Below are 18,893 nucleotides of genomic sequence, written 5' to 3' on the forward strand. Positions count from 1 at the left end.
GTCTGTCCGTCATTCATTGCATAAATATTTGCACACGATACACATTATGTCACCCAATCCTCTCATAATTCGCATCTTTTCTCGCAACACCGGAAATTGACCTTATCACCTCAACGTCTTCTTACTACGAAAGTACGAATCCTTGGAAGAAGAGAGATAACAAAAAACAAACTGGGTTACAATTTCATCTAAACATGAATGGCACACTACAGTCTATTTTTCGCAGCATTTCGCAGCAGCTCGCAAAAATAAATAATGGGGGCCTTGAAAAAAGTCGAGATTTCCATCCTCCTCCTCGCCATAAGTGTCTCCGTGGAATGTCGGGATTTTTACTACCCGCCATACCGCGTGGTGGCTTTGCCCCCACTCTTTTCCCCCAGGGGACCACCACCCCCGGCCCCTCCTTCCTACGAGTACTACCTCCCTCCACCTCCCCCTCCGCCCAACACGTGGACGGAGTGCGCCCAGATCAGAAACCAGTTCCATGGCACGATCCACTTCGGTCTGAATCAGGAAACGGGTCCGCTCCACGGGTACAACTTCATCCCCGTCGCGGTCGACATGCGGGAACGGTGCGTGCTCGTCTTGGTCGACACGATGGGCAAGGTCAACGTGTACCACGACTCGAAACTATTAAGGGGCGAAGATGTACGTAAAATTATATGGCATTTTAAAATTTATGGATAAAACTGAGAATGTAGGTGTCCCAACGTATGCGATCCGATTTTGAGCAAATTGGTGTCAATCGATCACAAATTTAATTAGGATGAAATTTGCGAAAGACACGATCTCCTAATGGGAACGTGCGGCAGAGATATTTGCATCCCAAGAGGAGAAAACGTTCAGTAAGTTTGGAATTTGCAAAATTTGTTGACTTTTAGAATGCGTTTTCTCCTCCTTTGTTTTATTACTTTATTTTCTGCACTATTAAATTTTTATTATTCAACGCCGTTTAAATTATTTTAAATAGATTTTGATTTATTAGTTTGAAAAGATGAAACCCAACAGACATGATAATTTGGTGGATGTGATAAAAAATGTTGGACACATATTCGGACCATTTTTTTAAGAAGTATCCTCAATATATTTTTAATCCGTCTATGTCCGACCGAATCCTTATAAAAATGGCCGTAATTTGTGTCCAAAACTTTTTAGTAAGAGTACCAAATTACAAAATTAGTACCACATCGGTACGGTGTCATCTAACTTCCTACTAATTTATTTAAATTTATTTAAATTACTTTAAACGGCGTTCAACAAAACAATATTCACAAAATGAAGGAGACTACGCGAGTTGAAGTCCACAAATTTTACACTTTCCAAAACTGTGAGATTTCTCCTCTTCGGATGCAAATATCTCTGCCAAACGTGCCAATTCAGAGGTAGCGTTATTCGCAAATTTCATATTAATTAAATTTATAATCGATTGACACCAATTTCCTCAGAATCTGAGAGCATACGCTGGGAAACCTTCATTTTTAGTGATAAATTAAAAACTGCAGTGCTGGATCTACCCGATCGCCTACGCCCACTGTGAAAGCTGTCTGGGAAAAGTACCCCAACTCTCGAGCGACCCCAGCACAATTTGCGCAATTTTGTACGAAGCGCCCTTCTGCTCCACCGCGCTGGGCTTTGCGACGGAAGTGCTTGACGGGGAGGAGGAGGGCAGACTGGACCCCCAACTTTTCCGGAGGGTGTCTTCCCTCGTCGTGCGGAACGGCTGTGGGATGGAAGTCTACGACGCGGAACAGTTCCAGGGAAGAGCCGCCTTCGTCAATGGCACCGTCGACGTGCTCCCATACGTAATCACTAAACAATCCCTCCTAAAAATACACGCGACGTGCTTATCTAGCCATCTGCTTTCAATGTTTCGGGTGCAAGTAACCACTTGCAAGAAAGTGGTTTCTTGCAGCTATTCTGACCTGCAAGAAATGCAAAGCGCAAGAAATTATGTCCCGCCGCGATAAAAAAAGTAAACATGCTCATGCGGCGCAAGAAACTATTTGCAAGAAATAGCGGCAAGAAAGTTGTTTCTTGCAGGTGATTATTTTGACCTGCAAGAAATGCACGGCTCAAGAAATGACGCTTCAAACCGTGAATAGATCGTGCATATTTCTTGCACTTTCTCCCAGTTTCTTGCACCTCACATTTCTTGCGTGGCTTGCTTTGCAGTACAAAATCCCTAGGAAACCCGCAAGAAACGAAACGCTGTTTTTATTCCTTGACAGGATTGGGACAACCAGATTGCGTCCTTTAAGTGCTCCTGTGACACGGGAAATTCTACCACCACGCTCCCTCCCGGAACTACAACACCAGAACCTATAACCACCTCTGAACCAACAACCTCATCCCCCACGTCAACTACAGCAGTAACCTCCTCCTCCTCTACGACAGAAACGCCATCCACGACGATGAGTACAACACCCTCCACCACCATGACCACTGTCCCCTCAACAACGACACCTCGTCAACCCACCACCTCCACGACATCAGTTTCTTCCACCACGACGGAAATCATGACCTCTCCAACGCCCACGCCCACAACCAATGCCACCTTTCCAACGACCACCGTCTCAACGACCACTACGACACAACGGGAAGATTATATATACTGATTTCAATTTATCAAAATAAATCGTCGTACCAAATATGATTGAATATTGCAATTATTAATTCATTCATTCATTCATTTACAAATTATGTAAATGACTTCATGCGCATTTCCATAGGCTTACATACTCTCAAAAATTGACGAAATAAATTCAATTTCATAAAAGTTATCTCCAAAAGAAAACTGGAATTCTCAAATTGCATTTCACACTCTCCGAACTCAATAAAAATCTCTTCTCCGTCATACTTGTAAATTTTGGGATGGAAAGGAATCTTGGGAAATATCACACCCAGCAGAGCAGCAGTATTTCTAGAAATCATCGCCTCCTCAACCAAAGTCAAGGTTGCAAAAAACCGTCCGGGCAGGAAGTGGCCATCGTACTGGGCACGAAATCAGGCAAGCTCAGAAAACACTTCCAGTTTTTTGAAAAATTGAAATTGAAACTGATTTTTTTTAAACAACAAAAATTCATTTCATTTCATACACTGTTACAAATCTTGTATTGATTTCTCAGGTATCGAATTTACGGTATTTTTCTTTGCGAAATTTATTAAAACACATTGATAAAATGTAGAATATAAGATAATTCTCGGTATTAAAGTTGCTACCGCTTGGTATTAAAATTATACAATTTGCTACCGATATGGTAAAACTTTAATACTAAGCTATTACCACACGGTATAACTTTCAATACGACTTTGGTTGGCAGAGTTATATATGAATACCGCCCGGTACTATTTTAATACCAGATTTCTTAAAGTATGGAAAAAAATCAAACTCATAAAAACTTTATCCCCAATTTTAATTTACGCATTATTCCATTTCATAGGAAAAAGTCGTGTTCCAAGTGACGCGATCTGTCCCAAACGCGATCCTCCCACGCTGACTCCGGAGATGCTCTTGAACCTCAAAAAGCAATACATGACGCTCAAACTTAGAAAATTGATGGCCGTAGAAATTATCAAGAATCGAGTGAAAGGTGACCTCAAACGAATCGTCAAACAAATGAACGCCCAAGTTCAGTCAAACTCAAAGTAAGCAAAAAAAGCTACTTGTTTCGACCAAAAATATCTAATGAACAGAGGGCGGATATGCATTTATTTTCAACCTTTTCATTTGATGACGACCCACGGTCAAACTTTGTGGGTGTGTTGCCCAACTTGCATGGATCGAAAAAATTTCGAAATATTTCCACATATTGTTACATATTTCTAGAATTTCTGAAGTATGTAAAACTATTTCCGCTATTACTTGAAAAATATGTAAATCTTTTACATATTTTTTTCAAATTTACGTACATTTTGGTAATATTTCAAAATTTTTATGGGACGAAATTTTTCTCCTAATTCGACCACAAAAAAATCCAAAGTATTGCATTCAAAAGTACAAATTTTCTGGAAATTCTTACTCTTAATCTTTTTCTCGTACATATTTCGTGCAAATTTTGACATTTTTTCCCCTAAATATTAAATATATACACATTTCACTCATTTTTCCCAAATACATATCCACCCTCTCCTAATCAACCACCACTTTTTCAGAGAGTTTGTCGTCCTCGGCGGTGGTACGAAGAGCCTGAGCTACCTCAAAACCCCGCATTCTTCTCGCCTCGGTGGGGGTAGCGGATTCACGCTGGAGGTCGACGTCCGTGGCTACATTCCGGACAACGTTTCCGTCGACACTGCCAACAACCACATGTCCATCCGCGCCACCAAGGTCAACGGGGTCGAGAAGGCTCTCAGCCTCTTGGCACCCTCGACCGCGGCGTTGGAAAAGGTCAAAATATACCCGCCCACCAATGGCTTCCTCCTCATCAAATATCCCAACAACGAGCAGGAGTCCGCATACTAATTTTTGTACTAAATTATGTACTTATTACTGCAAAAATGTGTACCTACTAATCATGTGCGAAAATGTGCAAAAATCCTAGTGAATCAGAAAATTTGAAGAGGGTGTCGATGAGAATTAAGAAGGTGTCAAAAATATGTAATAAATTTGCCATGCAGCGTGTCATGATACTAAACAGACCCACAAAATTACTTGGAAAAATGAGGTAGAAATTATTCAGATCATAGCGTAAACTATTTTTAAACTGCTGGGGAAGCATATTCCTATCTCATTTTCTGCTCCAGATATTTCACAAATCCAATCCACGCGTACATATTTCCTCGAGTTGTGAAATAAATATGATAAATAACTCCAGTGAAATAATACAATAATTTCCTTCTCGTCGTTCCAGTGTAAATAACCTTTTTCTCCTCAATCCTGTGAACTAGCTTGAACCCGACAACCAGTTTTTGGGTCTCATCATCACGTCCAAATCCCATCACATGTAACTCATTTAATCCAGAACTTCATAAAACTATAGCGAGCTTCACATAACCCTTTACTTACTCGTCTTTTTATGCACTTTATACCAATTCCAGGAGCAGGAGAAGTGGATGTTCAGGTTGAATTATATTCCTGACTATCTCTTAATTCATACTCGAGCGAGGATGAGACTCGCTTTAACGTATCATGAATACGAATACTGGATTTAAATACTTATTTATTACTTTTATTACACACAAACCACCAGCAGCAGTACACACATATTCATGCTTCGCATCAAACGAAAGGGTTGATGTTGATACGCTGCTGTTAGATAGTTTTTTGCCTAACTAATCCACATCATCAGGATTAGCAAGTTTAGTCCTTGTTGGTTTGTTGTTTGTTCGTATTGTGAGAGTATAAAGCATCCAAGACCATCAATTTGCACATAGAAATTCAGAAATGGTATACACTGATCATGGTCATAGAGAGGAAAGACGTGGATATAACTTATGTACCATTTAGATATTAACTATAAGCGTCTCTCTCTCGTGGTGCTGGTGGATGGTTGGTGTTCATGCAAAAGTTGTCTTGTCTCAGCCAAGGTCTCACTCAGCAAACTAATTTTTGTATCCACTTTCTGCACCAGATGCGAATAAATAAAGTATAGATTGATTTTGTGGTAAACATTCTTCACTCAATCGGCGTGGGGGACCACTAATCGAGTTCGGAATAAAATGTAGTTATCTGAGATTGAGATCATGTCCCTGGTCGATAGTGAATACTCGCTGCATGAGAATAATTGTCGTCCTCGTGGGATGATGGGCAAGCGTGCGAATCTCCTCAGTTTGGGGCTCCCACTGGGGTCCGGACTTGTCCTCATTGCTCTCCTTAATACGGTACCCCCCGATTTTCCATAGTCAATTATATTGTCATCTCCACTACAAAAATATTAATGCGATGGTATTTTATTCCAAATTTTAGATATTCACGGCCCACTCGGTTCTCAACTTGGTGGAAATTGTGACACTCACGGGAAGTTTCATAGGTGACGAGAAACTGGAATTTATAAAATGCTAGGAAGTTAGCAAAGCTACGATTTTCAAATTCCGTACCGTAACTGTTCGGTTTAGTCAAAATTTTAAGAGACAAAATTTTCGAAAGTTTTATGCTAAATTTTCCAAAGATTGATTTTAAGATAAACTCCGTAAATTTTGTGTGCCATTGGCGGAGTAGACCTCTGCTCTGAATATTTTGCAAATTGTTTCCGAAAATTACTCAAGAAATATCGAAATTTGAAAAATATAACTTATACCTGACTGCCTATTTATTCAGAAACATATGTAAACAATTTCCTTACCTTTATACAAAATCTGCAGTTAAGAGTCACCTCCTTCCCGTTCTCATGGTCGGATTTCTATTCATTCTCACCACATATTTATGGATCGCAGTCATTTTCACGGTAAATTTTCCCCCAGAATTTCCCCACGAAATCTCCCTTAATAAATACGTCCTTATCTGCAGGGCCGAAGTTATCACGTGTCCATCTGGATCGCTGGGAGCTTACTCTTACTAATCTTAAAAATCGTGATATCCTCCTGGACACTTCTGGTCTCGCTCTCCCTGCGGGACGCTCTCTACTGGCGGAAGTTGTGGGTGCTCGGGGTGGACATCGGGATGGAGGTGTACATCATTTCCATCGCCGTCATTGCGGCCAACGTTCTCTGGCGACTGGACGACAACGACCGCGAGATGATTTCCCAAACCCCGCAAAACTACTCCCCCTACGAGGCGAGTGACGCCGACCTGTCCTTCGCACCGGAACAAGCCTTCCTGCCCCTCCCCCCGGTCGGCCTCAAGCCAAAAGCCTTCGCCCAGTTCTACGCCACGCCCAGCAACATCGAACTCGGGACGAGAGTCCTACTTCTTCTCGACATTGTAAGCAAAATTCGGTTTATTATTGCAAAAAATTACCAAGCCAGTTGGTTAATAATTTAGGTTAAAAATCATTTTAGAAATTATTTCCAGTCATGTTTGCCCAGGTTTTAGCCAAAAACTAAATTTCTCAAAATTTGCAAAGAATTCGCACATTTTGGCTTAGATCTCCAAAATTTCCGGTCCTCTACCCCAATATTATTTATGTACACAAAATTGTGCAAATTTTAAGCCATCATATACGAAAGTCTCATTGCATATATAACTTGACCTTCAATTTAGACACATAAATTGCCATCAATTAATTTAATTCGAGTCCTTTCTCTCGCAGATATACTCAATTTATATTCTCACCACGGAGAAAATCCCACAAGTCTTGTTGACCAATGACAGAGGAGACACCACGACGCACGATTACGACGAAATTAATGAAGGTACTTATCACAAACTAATTAAGCAGCCAAATATTTAACGTATGTACAACTCGATGATGACGCATCACCAAGATCTTGAAATCTTCACATTTTTAATGACTTCTCCGCTGTGGGAACTTATTTATTTTAAAATTCTGGACCACAAATTTGTAGCCAGTGAGTTCACTAATTGATCGGACTTGAGTTTTTTAGGCTAGTTTCGATGAGTTCCAATTTTTCTGAAGGCTTCCTAACCTTTAGATCTCCTCTTTCAAACAGGGTCAAAATCTGGAGTGTACACTTTTATAAAATTCACAACGACCTCCTCTAAAAATTCGTCGTCCAGAATTTTAGAATAAATCCCCAGAGCTGAGAGATCATCTCTCAGACATGATTAAAAATGTGCTACATAATTTTAATGATAAGTCATCGAGGTCAACGTTATTAACCAATATTTTTTTCAAAATCTATAAATTTTTTCAGGTGGAATGTCCAACCTTTCCAATTTCGGAGAAAGTCGAGTCCTCCTCATCTTCGTGGAGGACACGGTGATCAGACTGGGTCGCGTTGTGACGGGCGTCCTCATTGCTTCCTTACTCATGAAAATGGTACACAATTTCCTAAAATTAAGGGCTCATCGACTTATTAAAATTGGCCTTAACATTTTTCAGCAGAACTTGAGGTCCAAACGCTACTTGGGATACGCCCTGTTCGCCCAACTGTGCCTGATTTCCTTCTCCATGCTGAACTACTTTGCGTTGTTCGGCCTCTTTGAGCAGCTCTCCGTCTCGGACCGCTTCTACCAGGTCAAGATGACCTTCGAAATCCTCCTCCGCCTCGGCCTCGTCGGATTCCTCGTCAAAACCGTGGAGCGGAGGAGACTCGCGTTGGAAGGCATCGTCTGACACTGTACGAGCAGCTATTTATATTTAACAAGAGTAATATATTTAATTTTAAAATTCAAAATACATATTTACGAGATGAATTTCATAAAATAAAAATTTATACGACAGCCGAACTGCGATAATGTGTAGTTAGCAAAGCTATACGTTTTTCAATATTCCATAATTTAATATATTTCTTGAGTTTAGCCAAAATTTACGGCTTATCTTGAAACGATTCTGGAGTGTCCTCTGAATCAACGTCAACCAATTTTGCGGTGACGGTGCAAAATTTTGATGTTCTTCTTTCGGCCGCATAGCGTATGAATGTTGAAGGAATAGGAAATCAGACTTATCAGCGGCGGCGACGCGCAAAATCCTACAGACGCCACGCGACGCGGCGGGGTACGTACGATCAGCACCGTTGATCCCTGCTCTGAATATTTTGCATTTTGTCTCCGAAAATTTTTACTAAACACAAAAAATTGATGAAATTACGGAAATTTTAAAAATGTAATTTTGCCAACTGCCTAAATAATATGTACGAAGGCGAATTTAACATGCTCATCATGATCGTCGTTAAATTGGAGGACGATTTTTAGTCATTTTTACAAATTTTTACACGCAAAACGAAAACCAAGGCGTGATAATATTTATTTTATTACTGTACACAATTTAACATTATAACGAACAAGAACATTTATAGTAACTGCTGCGACTGTCCAATCACTAATCAAGCTAAGATAACCTCCCGGTCCCTCCACCACCTCCACCGCTGCTGCCATTGATAAGGTCATCGCACAAGACGTGAAGCTGCGCATTTTCCTTCGTCTTTTGCTCCAAATCGCTCTCCAGGGTGGAAATCTTCATTTCCGATTTCCGAATCTGGGCTCGCAACCGGGTATTCTCTGCTTCAATACTTTGTGCCTTCTTCTCATAGTCGGAATACATTCTGGATAAAATCAATGAAACATAATTACGAATTATTATTCCCTAACAATGGAGGCCTCCCAGCGTAAACTCTCCGATTTTGAGTAAATTAGTGGAAATAGAGCACAAATTTAAGTAATATGAAATTTGCAAAAGATACGACCTATTCTTAGGGGTCACATTTGGCAGAAATATTTGCATCCGAAAAAGCTAAATCACATTCTAACAAAGTTGACGAATTTTACACTTTCTGCATTTACTGCGCGTTTTCTACTCTTCGGATGCAAATATCTCTGCCAAATGTGCCCATTGGGAGATCGTGCCTTTTGCAAATTTCATCCTAATCAAATTTGTGATCTCGAAATCGGAGAGCTTACGCTGGGATACGTCTATCGTCAGTTAATCCTGCACTTACTGTTCCAGCTTTTGTGTCACTTCCTCCCTTAATTTGACGAGTTGCTGATCTTTCATTTCGACTTTATTCACGAGTTGTGCGTCCCTTGCTTTGAGCAGTTCTTCATTCTGTTTCAAATTGTCCATCACCGTCTTGGCACGCTCATACCTCCTGCACACAAAAAGGCAAACTTAACATAGGACTCATCCCCAAAATCGTCAAAATCATCACATTTTTAATCATTTCTCCGCTCCGGAAATTTATTTTAAAATTCTGGGCGACAATTTGTAGTCAGTGAGTTGATTAATGGAATAGGGGTGAATTTTTTCAGTCAGAAGTTCCAGTTTTTCTGAAGGTTTCTTAAACTTGGGATCTCCTCATTCAAAAAGTGTCAAAATCTGGATTCTCCATTTATTTTTAATTTTGAACGACTACAGCTCTGCAAATTTGTCGTCCAGAATTTCAAAATAAATTCCCAGACCCGAGAAATTTTTTAAAATCTTCTAATTTTGGCGATTATTCATCCAGTCCGACATACAAATGTACATTACGGCAAATAAATCTAAACCAAATTCTATTATGTTTATGTTAATAAATAATTTTCCATTCCATATGAACAATGTTCTAATATGTAAATAAATCTGAATAAATTCTATAAAAAGTCTCACTTGTGCAACTCTGAAAATGCGGTCTCCACATTTCTTAAATCTTCTAAGGCTAGATCCCGTTCGGCGAGTGCGGACTCCTTTTCACTGATGACTTTGTTCACTTTCTCGTCAATTTCGTCCTCCCGAAATCCACGCCTACCACCACCACCTCCGCCCATCCGATTGTTACTGAAGTTCCCAAAACCATCCCCAAAACTGGACATTGTGAGATGACGCCTATTTAATTACGCCGTTATTATTCAAGTATTTATTACGGCACAAATATTCACACAAAAAATCCACAAATTATGTAAATTATTGAGAGATCATCATCATCACTGATGACAACGCGGACGACGAAAAAATACGTATTTCAATTGATAAAATCCTACTTCGCAGCAGGGGGCTCCGAAATTGTCCAAATCTGGCTAACAAATTTAAATTTCTAGAAACCTTTTGAAATTTTTACAAATTTGTAAGCTCAATTTTACCAAAAATAATTTCACAACAAATTTCTAAGCTCAATTTTACTCAAAGAATGGACCAACGTCGACTGTGAATTCTTTTAAAAGTGGACAGAGCCAATGAAACCGCTCCATATTTGGACATCATCACCACCAACGCTTGACTTTAATAGCAACCAACTTGTTTATGCAAATGCTTACGAATCGTAATAGTATTAGGACTGCATCGTAATAATTTACGATGAAATGCAATTCTCTCCTACGCCCACGCACCTATACAATTTATGCAAAAACAAGATCTACGACGATCTCGTAATCTAATAAATAACTCGTAAACTTTGTAAACTTTCATCATAATGAATTTAATCGAAATCATATCTTTTTTTCCTCTGAGAACACAATCATTTTGTACAAATTGCACTTTGTCCGTGTAAAAAAAACAATACTGGGTAAAATAAAAATACATAGTTATAAATTAATATCCTAATTAATTGATTCCGTATCACGAGATGAGGAAACCGATTTAAAATTAATGTACATTACATAAATTAATTTAATTTAATGAGTTCAGTTTAAAGAAATCGGTTCAATATTTAAGGCTCGGAAGTCGTTTTAAGTTCGAGGTATTGGAAAGGCACGTGCAGCGTTCTGTTCTTCACTTCCACCATGAGATGACCCCGGCGTGGCGACGTCCCAATCACCGTCACCGAGTCCCCCTTCAACAAACGGATGTCGGACGGGGTGCCTTCATCTGCATGGGACAAGAAAAAGATTAATTTTAGATCAAAGTTATTATTTCTTGGTCATTTCCTTAATTATTTATTGGACGCATATTTACCTGGATAAGTCATCTTCATCACCCGGGTTTGTGGATACCCCAATTTCGTGTTTCCTGTCACTGTGTATGATCGACTGGGTGGGAGTGGAGGGGGTCGCTCCTGCATCAAGAATAAATCTATTAGCATCGTCGTCATCAACGTAGGATTTGATGACTTATCACCAAAATCGTGAAAAACAACCCACTTCTCTGCACTGGGAACTTATTTTAAAATTCTGAAAGGCGAATTTGTAGTCAGTGAGTTGATTATATAGTTAAAACTAAATCTCCGTAATTTTTTCAGCCAATTTCGACGAGTCTCAATTTTTATGAATGCTTCTTCAACTTGAAATCTCCTCCTTCAAAAACTGTAAAAACCTGGAGGGTATATATATTTTAAACAAATTGGCGACTCCCTGCTCTACAAATTTGTCTTCCAGAATTTTAAACATAAATTCCAAGTGTCGAGAAATTATCAAAAATGTGCTGATTTTGGTGATAAGTAATTGAGTCCTACGTTAAAATTCTGATAACACTTGCACCAACACTCACCATATCCAACCCAAACATCGAACAAGTCTGCTGCACCAATTTGGGGTCACACCTCTCCTGCTGTTCCTGTGGTGGGGGTGTCCCACTAATCGGCTGCGGCCTCGGAGGTCTCGCCCCACTCGAATTATTACTGTGATTACTACTACTACACAGCGACTGCGTCCCACCATTCGTCGCCACCGTGGTCGCTGTCGCAATCGTGTGTCCATTCGTGGGCGTGATTGGGGGCAAAATCGGTGGGGACAGGCTACTCGTCACACTCACGGAACCGGAAGAAGGCAGATTTTTCGGGTGGTTGTTGTGATGCATTTCCGGATTTGAAGTGGACGCTTCCCTCCTAGGAACGGGAACTGGAAGGGTCGTGGTCGATGGCGAAAGTAGGGGCTGGGTCCTCTGCAAATGGGGCAGAGATTGGGACGACTGTGGAGGAGGAGCACTTATCAGGGACGAATGACGCAGCGTCGACGCCGCAGAATACCCGGGATACAAATTATTAGTCGTGGTGACTTGTTGATGATAAGGTTTCACTGGATAAGACGTTTGTGGGACGGGCGGTGGTCCCATTCCGTTCGAGGGACAGTGCTGCCGAGGAAGCGTGGTGGAATGTCCGAAAGGTTGCGTCGTAAAATGAGACCCGTTCGAAAATTGGTGTGGATTTGGCGGAGGTAGACTCGGAGGAAGGTCTTCTTCTGCGGGGTAGTGGCGATGGTGTTGGTGGTGCTGGAAGCTTTGGCGGAGCATGGGCCACCGACGGCGGCAGTGGAAACCCCGCCACGTGGACTGGATCAGCGTGGCGGCACGGGTTCGAGCAGAAGACCGGAATGACTCGAGTTGCTGGCGGGCACCCTCGCTAAAAGGGGGACAAGAGTTATTTAGATTACGCAATAATTCGCAATTTTTCGGATTCTGTATTTTTTTAAAGGCACAGTGCAGCCTTATTATTTAGCCCGAGTCAGGTTGTTACAATAATTGAGGTTGGTATAATACGATCACGACAACTTTTCTATTTTTCCACAGATTTTGCTCATCTTCCAACATGATTTCCAAATTTTGCATGTGCAAAATTCCAACTCGATTGGATAAGTTTTACAAACGTAATCGATCAACAGTCAAACAACCAATTCACATTTTATATTAAAAAGTTTCGAAAATGCGTAATATTGAACCAGATTCGGATCCTCCTCAGAAGCAAAATTGTAGTCTATTTTATTCCGCAAAAAGTCCAAATTCCATTAAAAAAATAGCGTCTCATATTTAGTCAATCACAAATTGAACGATCTTTTAATCAAATTTCTATCCATTTTTTTACACAAATGCATTTTGACGTCGAACTGGTACATTTCCAAATCCAGAAATATTTAGCGTAAATCTAAATCGATAGTTTAAAAGTTTACAAAATCGAACATTAAACTAGTCCGGATTCGCGTGTAGTGTGCTCCCAGGAAAAAATAGTATTTTGTTTTACTTATCCCACAGAAAATCAAAATTGTGTTAAAACTTCACTGAATTTCTAAATTAGAATTTCGAACTATAGCACATCTTGTAATTGCTTTTAAATAAATTTTTTCACAAAATTTCATTTTTGACGTCCAACTGTGCATAAAGTTTGGAATTGGAATAAAGAGTTTAGGAAATGCATCGTACGATTCGACTAGATTCAGATGGATATCTTCTCAGAAACAAAATTGCATACTATTTTATCCAGTAGAAAACCAAGATTTCATAAAAATATCTAGCCTTCAACTTCCTAATCATGATTTACCTAACTGAAGAGTATCGAATCTTTTAACCAACTTTACGACCCTTCTTTACATACAAATGCATTTTTGACGTCGTGTTTAAGCATATCCAAATCAAGAAATATTTAGCAACGTGCGGTAATTAACATGATCAGAAAATGCATCTCAAAACTCGACCAGGTGACTTCCTCAGGAATAAAATGTACTATATTTTACCCAGGAAAAAGTCAAAATTACATAAAAATTGTATTGAAATTCAAAATTGTGCGACTTTTTTTGACACCATGACGCGCACGTCAGTCCTGACTCGGGCTAAAAAGCCGATTAAAAAACAGTAAATGCATACGTACCTGAGAAAAATGTGCCTCTTTCCGACCGCCCAAGAAATACTGATATTTCTTCGATCCCTTGCATGACAACTTGCCACAGAATTGTCAAAACAGTCCAAAATTAGTTGACAATCTTCCAGAATTCGCTCCTCTGAGCGAGACAATTGATGAAATGGACCCAGCAGTTTGTATCTAACAAGAAAATGTTAATTGATTAATTATTCTGCTAATTAATTATAAAATATAACAAATTGATAATTCTTCCAACCTTGCATTAAAGGCCTTAAACCTCATCCGATGCGGATACCCGTTCGCCATGAGATTCACCGTTTCCAAAACTTGAAACGCTCTCAACTGTTTCGAAACAACGTGGCGATCGAAGAGGTCGGATTGTTCGCTTTGGTTGATTTTGATACACCGGATGAAATGAGGTTTTGCATGGACCAAGGTCCGCAGCAGGTTGTCCAGCCGAGTGTGAAAGTCTTGCGTAAGCGTTGAGACGGGTTCGTCCCCATTGAGCCTGAAAAATTACGATAAGAAACATTCATAAACTGCTAAAACCAAGTACCTTTTTCAAGCTACACGGGGATTTTGTAGCGAGTTATTTAACAAAATCAGGCCAAAAATTAGAAGTCACATGACACTTATCTTCCCGTTGAGCAGCCTCTTTGAATAAAAATATTAGGAGACAAAGTTCCCACATCGGCCTTTGTTTTTGCCTCGTGGAGGAAAACGCGAGAGAAAATTTGCTCAGAAAATGAGCTTTTCCCCCAAGTTTTCTTGAAAGGGGCCATTCAACGAAAATAAAAGTGCCATCTAATTCCTAATTTTTAGCTCGATTTTTTGATATAACTCGCTAGAAAATCCCAGTGTAACTTTAAAAAAGGTTGCATTGTCACTAGAAATTAATTATTTTCAGCTTTTTCTTTACTAACAGTTCAGTATGTGAGGTTGGCGAAATCCGGAAAGAGATCCCCCTTGGGCTCGGTTCCATCCCACCAGCCCCCAAAATCTTCAGTTCGGAAGAGAACAAATGGCTCGCAAAGCCAAATGAGCATCGATGCTTGTGAAATACGGCGACCAAATCGTCCGCCAAAATGTCTCGGTTCGTATCTAACAACACCAAATCAAACCAAATTTTTACACTGCTCCCATACATAAATCATTTTCCTTAATATTTCCTCCTCCTCACCGAGAAATTCTGTACAATTGTAGACCACTTTTCCGGCATAGTGTTGCACAGAAAATGAGCGTAGATCCGTCACAGCCGCAGATCTGTCGATAGGTACGAGTCGCGAATTCGTCTTGTGCACCGAGGTCACCTTTTCCACGTAGCTCTCCACCGTTCCCCTCGCACTACATTCAACATCCAACATGGACAGGAGACCGGTTCTCTGCAAATATTGCAATAATTTCGTAAATTAGGAACTACTACTCGAGTGGATAGCGCAGGACTCGATAAATTATCACCAAAATTGTCAAAATCAGCACATTTTTAATCATTTCTCTGGGAATTTATTTTACAAATCTGGACGACAAATTTGCAGCTAGTGAGTTGATTATTGGAATGGCGGTGAGTTTTTATGGCCAGTTTCGATGAGTTCCAATTTTTCTGAAGGCTTCTTAAACTTGAGATCTCCTTCAAAAAGTGTCAAAATCTTGAGTGTATTTTTTTTTAAATCGGGATCTCCCTGCTCTACAAATTTGTCGTCCAGAATTTTAAAATAAATTCCCAGAGCCGAGAAGTGATTAAAAATCTTATGATTTTGGCCATTATTCATCGAGTCCTATAAGTTAATAACTCTTTCTCTTACCAGCGATGATATGAGGTCAATACATGGCACACTGCAATTAACAATTACGTATGTTAGCTTATCACCCTAAATATTTAGATAACCTAGAGTCACATACTTATCGAGGTATTCGACTTCCCAGTCGCTCTGAATCCCTTCGTCACGACACGATTCGATGGACGCTTTGAATATGTGCGTGCTGTAGAAATGCTGCATCGTCTCGGCACACAGATTAATGCACAATTGCTCCAAATGACTCGGCTAAATATACGGCGTCAATCATGTAAAACAAATATCGATAAGTAACAAATCAAACTAAATTATCATTCTTTCTTATCGCCATACCCGAACATCTTCAAAGCCAAACATGTCCAAAATCCCGATGAACCCATCCGTCGTCTAGTTTTTGAATTAGTTTTCATTAATTCTCATGCCACTCACAATGAAGGTCTCCCAACGAATGCTCTCCGATTAAGTTTGTGATTGATCGACACTCATTTCATCAAACAAAATCGGAGAGCATACGCTAGGAAACCTCCATTTTATGTTAAACTTTGGTTATCAAAATTATTCCAATTTTTCTCACCTGTCGCACCGCGTTGTTAAGCGCGGTCATAGATTTCGACGCTTTGGACCCCGCCGTCCCCACGGTGGAGGCGTGTTGACTCGCAACCTCGGCCTGATTATGAACAGAATCTGCTGAATCGGAACTTAACGTTCCGGAATTCGATCCTGCACATAGGATTGAACCAACAATTAATTAACCCGTAAATTATCAATTATCCTGACTCATTAAAAATCGTATACCCAAACGTTTCAGACTATTCGCTCTCCTCACAATGGTCGCCACGGTCCTCGTGTAGAGCGACTTTGCTAAAGAATCGCGACTAAAGTTGCAGGAATTCGCGTCCACTCGAGATCTCACGAGTTGATTGCGAGCATTATGCGTGCGCATGGTCAATCCTTGCTTCAACGCGGATTCTGACACTCCCAACAACGCCGCGGCCGATTGCAGCTCAGATTCTCCCTGAAAACAAAAATACACACAGATTTTAATTCCGTCACCGCATTTATTTATAATTCGCCTCTGACTGATCTGATCCCGGATTTACTCTCGTCGCATGCATGTCATCCTCGGATGAAAATAATGGGACCGAGTTCAAACCGGTTCCAGAAAGTTAAAACAAATGGAATGCAGTTCTTAAATGCGCTGCTGCGTGGGTAAGAAAATCATCCTGATTTCTTGATACCACTTCACCATGCAGTGACCGCGGAAGGCGTGGGGACATTAACATTGTAGAATAATGGAGGGGGTGGTTTACATAAGATGGACAGACGATATGGACATCAAATAACCTTTGGGGACATTGTCCCCACACTTCCGTGGCCACTCTACTGCACTCCACACACACCCGGATTTCCAAGCACAAAAAAATAGTGTCATTGTTTTGAGTTGGAGATGTGTCAAGCAAAGCGAGAAAAATAAACAAAGACGTGGCCACGCCAAGGCGTAGCAAAAGTTTGTAAAACAGTTTGAGGTGTCGAAGGAGTAATCATAAAAGGTAATTTTATCGCCCATTAGAACTCCAATTTCGATCAGGCTTTGCTCCAAAGTCGATACAGAGATCAAATTTGGGGTGATAATTATACGTACCGAGGTCCATTCTTCCCTCTAATTATTCTAATTATGCAATTAAGAGAACCTTAAATGGCAAATAAAGTAAAATTCAATCTTGAAGAGAGAACCTTGAACTCTGACCTTGACTTTCGTCCAGGAGATGAAATTGATACACAAAACTAGAAAAATGTCATGTTTCGTTCATTCAATAAATGCAAACGAAATCAGTCTCATCTCAACTTAAACAAGATAACAGAATTAGCATACTCAACTAGCTGGACTTGATTTCAGTCCGTCATTATCACGGATAAAATCTGTGGCATCATAAACAAAGAGAAAAAACAAAACAAGATCAAGAAACTAAAGTCAGCATAAAGTTTCTCACTCTGATGATAAATGATAAGTTTTTCACAGTGGGGACCCAAACCATGTTCATTCCAAATTATTTTTTGGCCACCTTCTTTTCAAAGACAAACTCTTTAGAAACAACATTTAGTGCGAAACTTGCGCAAAATTCAGCAAATTCCGGGCGCCCCAAGTTCGCGAAAACGCTCGGTATTCAGGAGGAATCAATGCGATAAAGACTGAGCTGCGGTACAAATTCAGCTCAAAAACCAAGCTTTCGCGAACTTGCGGCGTCCATGACGCTCTGAATTTTCCGCATCTGGACAAGTTCCAAACTAAATATTCTTTCTAAAGAGTTGTTCTTTCAAACTGAGCTGACATGATTAAAACATAATCTGGGTTGAACATGGTTTACGTGTCAATCATAAATTTTTGGTTGGTAAAAAATGCTGCAGAACCAATTCGTACCTTGATGTCCATTTCCATGCAGGAGGACGAGGACTCCCTGAACTGCACGTTTCCCATCAGGATCACTGCGGCCAGGACGCGCACCACATCCAGAAATGGGATCCCCAACAATCCTGGTTTAAATCCCGACTTCAAAATTCTACTACTCGCCAGCTATGCATGCACACAAAATTGTGAATTCTTACCGAGTGACGTTTTCCAGTCGAGAAACCTGCGCTTATCTTCCTTCTCATCGGTTCGACAGTCCGCCCTGTTCAGATAGCGGAGCGTCTCCACCGTGTGATGACCCAGGTGCAGTCGTTCTGCAATTGTCATGCCAAATTAATACAAAGTCATTCTCGCGTGCATACATTCTCACGCGTCCTCTTTCTCATCACTTTGTATGTACATATGTAGATGCACATTCCTTACCTCGCTCCTCATGACTCAGGCCGGCCAACATTTGGTAGAAAATGTCGTAATTCTTCTCATCCACCGGAGTCTTGACCACTCTCGTCTGGTCCAAAAAGTAGCAGTGCACCTTCGTCCGGTACACCGTCCCTTCAGTCACCTGCACCTCGATGAAGTGACCCTGCAATCAATCACCACCCTCTTATTATTACACCCTTCCCCATCATATGGAGATCTCCCAACTTATGCTCTCATCC

At 40.5% G+C, this 18,893-nt stretch overlaps 5 protein-coding genes across 9 annotated transcripts in view; 3 read left to right on the forward strand and 2 right to left on the reverse strand.

The window, feature by feature from the left end:
• Window positions 1-77: 77 nt before the first annotated feature.
• On the forward strand, window positions 78-2,653 carry LOC110856001 (chondroitin proteoglycan 1). The gene is made up of 3 exons (XM_022104440.2): window positions 78-648; window positions 1,503-1,802; window positions 2,229-2,653. The coding sequence occupies exons 1-3, from the start codon at window positions 256-258 to the stop codon at window positions 2,613-2,615; spliced, it is 1,080 nt and encodes a 359-aa protein (XP_021960132.1). The 5' UTR covers window positions 78-255; the 3' UTR covers window positions 2,616-2,653.
• An 816-nt stretch (window positions 2,654-3,469) lies between these two features.
• On the forward strand, window positions 3,470-4,647 carry LOC118437630. Its single transcript, XM_035856806.1, has 2 exons — window positions 3,470-3,645; window positions 4,153-4,647. The coding sequence occupies exons 1-2, from the start codon at window positions 3,506-3,508 to the stop codon at window positions 4,460-4,462; spliced, it is 450 nt and encodes a 149-aa protein (XP_035712699.1). The 5' UTR covers window positions 3,470-3,505; the 3' UTR covers window positions 4,463-4,647.
• Window positions 4,648-5,361: 714 nt separating this feature from the next.
• Window positions 5,362-8,287, forward strand: LOC110855951. Of its 2 annotated transcripts, none has more exons than XM_022104386.2 (7): window positions 5,362-5,820; window positions 5,906-5,969; window positions 6,301-6,383; window positions 6,446-6,859; window positions 7,188-7,290; window positions 7,753-7,877; window positions 7,944-8,287. In XM_022104386.2, exons 1-7 carry the CDS (start codon window positions 5,683-5,685, stop codon window positions 8,172-8,174), a joined length of 1,158 nt encoding a protein of 385 aa, XP_021960078.1. In that variant the 5' UTR covers window positions 5,362-5,682; the 3' UTR covers window positions 8,175-8,287. The 2 variants fall into 2 exon arrangements, with proteins under 2 accessions (XP_021960078.1, XP_021960077.1); XM_022104385.2 differs by having other exon boundaries at window positions 5,399-5,820; window positions 7,941-8,287.
• Window positions 8,288-8,786: 499 nt separating this feature from the next.
• LOC110855981 (transforming acidic coiled-coil-containing protein 3) lies at window positions 8,787-10,688 on the reverse strand. Of its 2 annotated transcripts, XM_035856678.1 has the most exons (4): window positions 10,514-10,688; window positions 10,143-10,358; window positions 9,496-9,645; window positions 8,787-9,102 (listed from the first exon to the last, which is right to left on the reverse strand). In XM_035856678.1, exons 2-4 carry the CDS (start codon window positions 10,343-10,345, stop codon window positions 8,889-8,891), a joined length of 567 nt encoding a protein of 188 aa, XP_035712571.1. In that variant the 5' UTR covers window positions 10,346-10,358; window positions 10,514-10,688; the 3' UTR covers window positions 8,787-8,888. The 2 variants fall into 2 exon arrangements, with proteins under 2 accessions (XP_035712571.1, XP_021960113.1); XM_022104421.2 differs by having other exon boundaries at window positions 10,143-10,688.
• Window positions 10,689-10,923: 235 nt separating this feature from the next.
• The window catches only part of LOC110855955 (unconventional myosin-Ib), a 57,326-nt gene continuing 49,356 nt past the window's right edge, over window positions 10,924-18,893 (reverse strand). For all 3 annotated transcript variants that reach the window (XM_022104393.2, XM_022104392.2, XM_035856631.1), the window contains 15 exons: window positions 18,658-18,817; window positions 18,432-18,548; window positions 18,247-18,359; window positions 16,623-16,842; window positions 16,402-16,547; window positions 16,161-16,214; window positions 15,934-16,076; window positions 15,837-15,867; window positions 15,215-15,416; window positions 14,958-15,135; window positions 14,291-14,542; window positions 14,044-14,214; window positions 11,955-12,804; window positions 11,424-11,523; window positions 10,924-11,336 (listed from right to left, as the gene is read on the reverse strand). In XM_022104393.2, the coding sequence (XP_021960085.2) occupies window positions 11,179-11,336; window positions 11,424-11,523; window positions 11,955-12,804; window positions 14,044-14,214; window positions 14,291-14,542; window positions 14,958-15,135; window positions 15,215-15,416; window positions 15,837-15,867; window positions 15,934-16,076; window positions 16,161-16,214; window positions 16,402-16,547; window positions 16,623-16,842; window positions 18,247-18,359; window positions 18,432-18,548; window positions 18,658-18,817 (2,895 nt within the window). In that variant the 3' untranslated portion in view covers window positions 10,924-11,178. The remainder of the gene's footprint in view (window positions 11,337-11,423; window positions 11,524-11,954; window positions 12,805-14,043; window positions 14,215-14,290; window positions 14,543-14,957; window positions 15,136-15,214; window positions 15,417-15,836; window positions 15,868-15,933; window positions 16,077-16,160; window positions 16,215-16,401; window positions 16,548-16,622; window positions 16,843-18,246; window positions 18,360-18,431; window positions 18,549-18,657; window positions 18,818-18,893) is intronic.

The sequence above is a fragment of the Folsomia candida genome, unplaced genomic scaffold, assembly GCF_002217175.1.
Source record: "Folsomia candida strain VU population unplaced genomic scaffold, ASM221717v1 Fcan01_Sc014, whole genome shotgun sequence".
NCBI classification, from domain to species: domain Eukaryota; kingdom Metazoa; phylum Arthropoda; class Collembola; order Entomobryomorpha; family Isotomidae; genus Folsomia; species Folsomia candida.

Excerpts from the sequence above, each read along its gene's own strand:
- LOC110856001 (XM_022104440.2), top strand. The coding sequence starts at position 256 with ATGGGGGCCTTGAAAAAAGTCGAGATTTCCATCCTCCTCCTCGCCATA. Across the intron at positions 649-1,502 it reads AACTATTAAGGGGCGAAGAT|TGCTGGATCTACCCGATCGC; the intron begins GTACGTAAAATT and ends TAAAAACTGCAG. Across the intron at positions 1,803-2,228 it reads CCGTCGACGTGCTCCCATAC|GATTGGGACAACCAGATTGC; the intron begins GTAATCACTAAA and ends ATTCCTTGACAG.
- LOC118437630 (XM_035856806.1), top strand. The coding sequence starts at position 3,506 with ATGCTCTTGAACCTCAAAAAGCAATACATGACGCTCAAACTTAGAAAA. Across the intron at positions 3,646-4,152 it reads CAAGTTCAGTCAAACTCAAA|AGAGTTTGTCGTCCTCGGCG; the intron begins GTAAGCAAAAAA and ends CCACTTTTTCAG.
- LOC110855951 (XM_022104385.2), top strand. The coding sequence starts at position 5,683 with ATGTCCCTGGTCGATAGTGAATACTCGCTGCATGAGAATAATTGTCGT. Across the intron at positions 5,970-6,300 it reads ACTCACGGGAAGTTTCATAG|TTAAGAGTCACCTCCTTCCC; the intron begins GTGACGAGAAAC and ends CAAAATCTGCAG. Across the intron at positions 6,860-7,187 it reads TCCTACTTCTTCTCGACATT|ATATACTCAATTTATATTCT; the intron begins GTAAGCAAAATT and ends TTTCTCTCGCAG.
- LOC110855981 (XM_035856678.1), bottom strand. The coding sequence starts at position 10,345 with ATGTCCAGTTTTGGGGATGGTTTTGGGAACTTCAGTAACAATCGGATG. Across the intron at positions 9,646-10,142 it reads GCATTTTCAGAGTTGCACAA|GAGGTATGAGCGTGCCAAGA; the intron begins GTGAGACTTTTT and ends TTTTGTGTGCAG. Across the intron at positions 9,103-9,495 it reads GTGACACAAAAGCTGGAACA|AATGTATTCCGACTATGAGA; the intron begins GTAAGTGCAGGA and ends GATTTTATCCAG.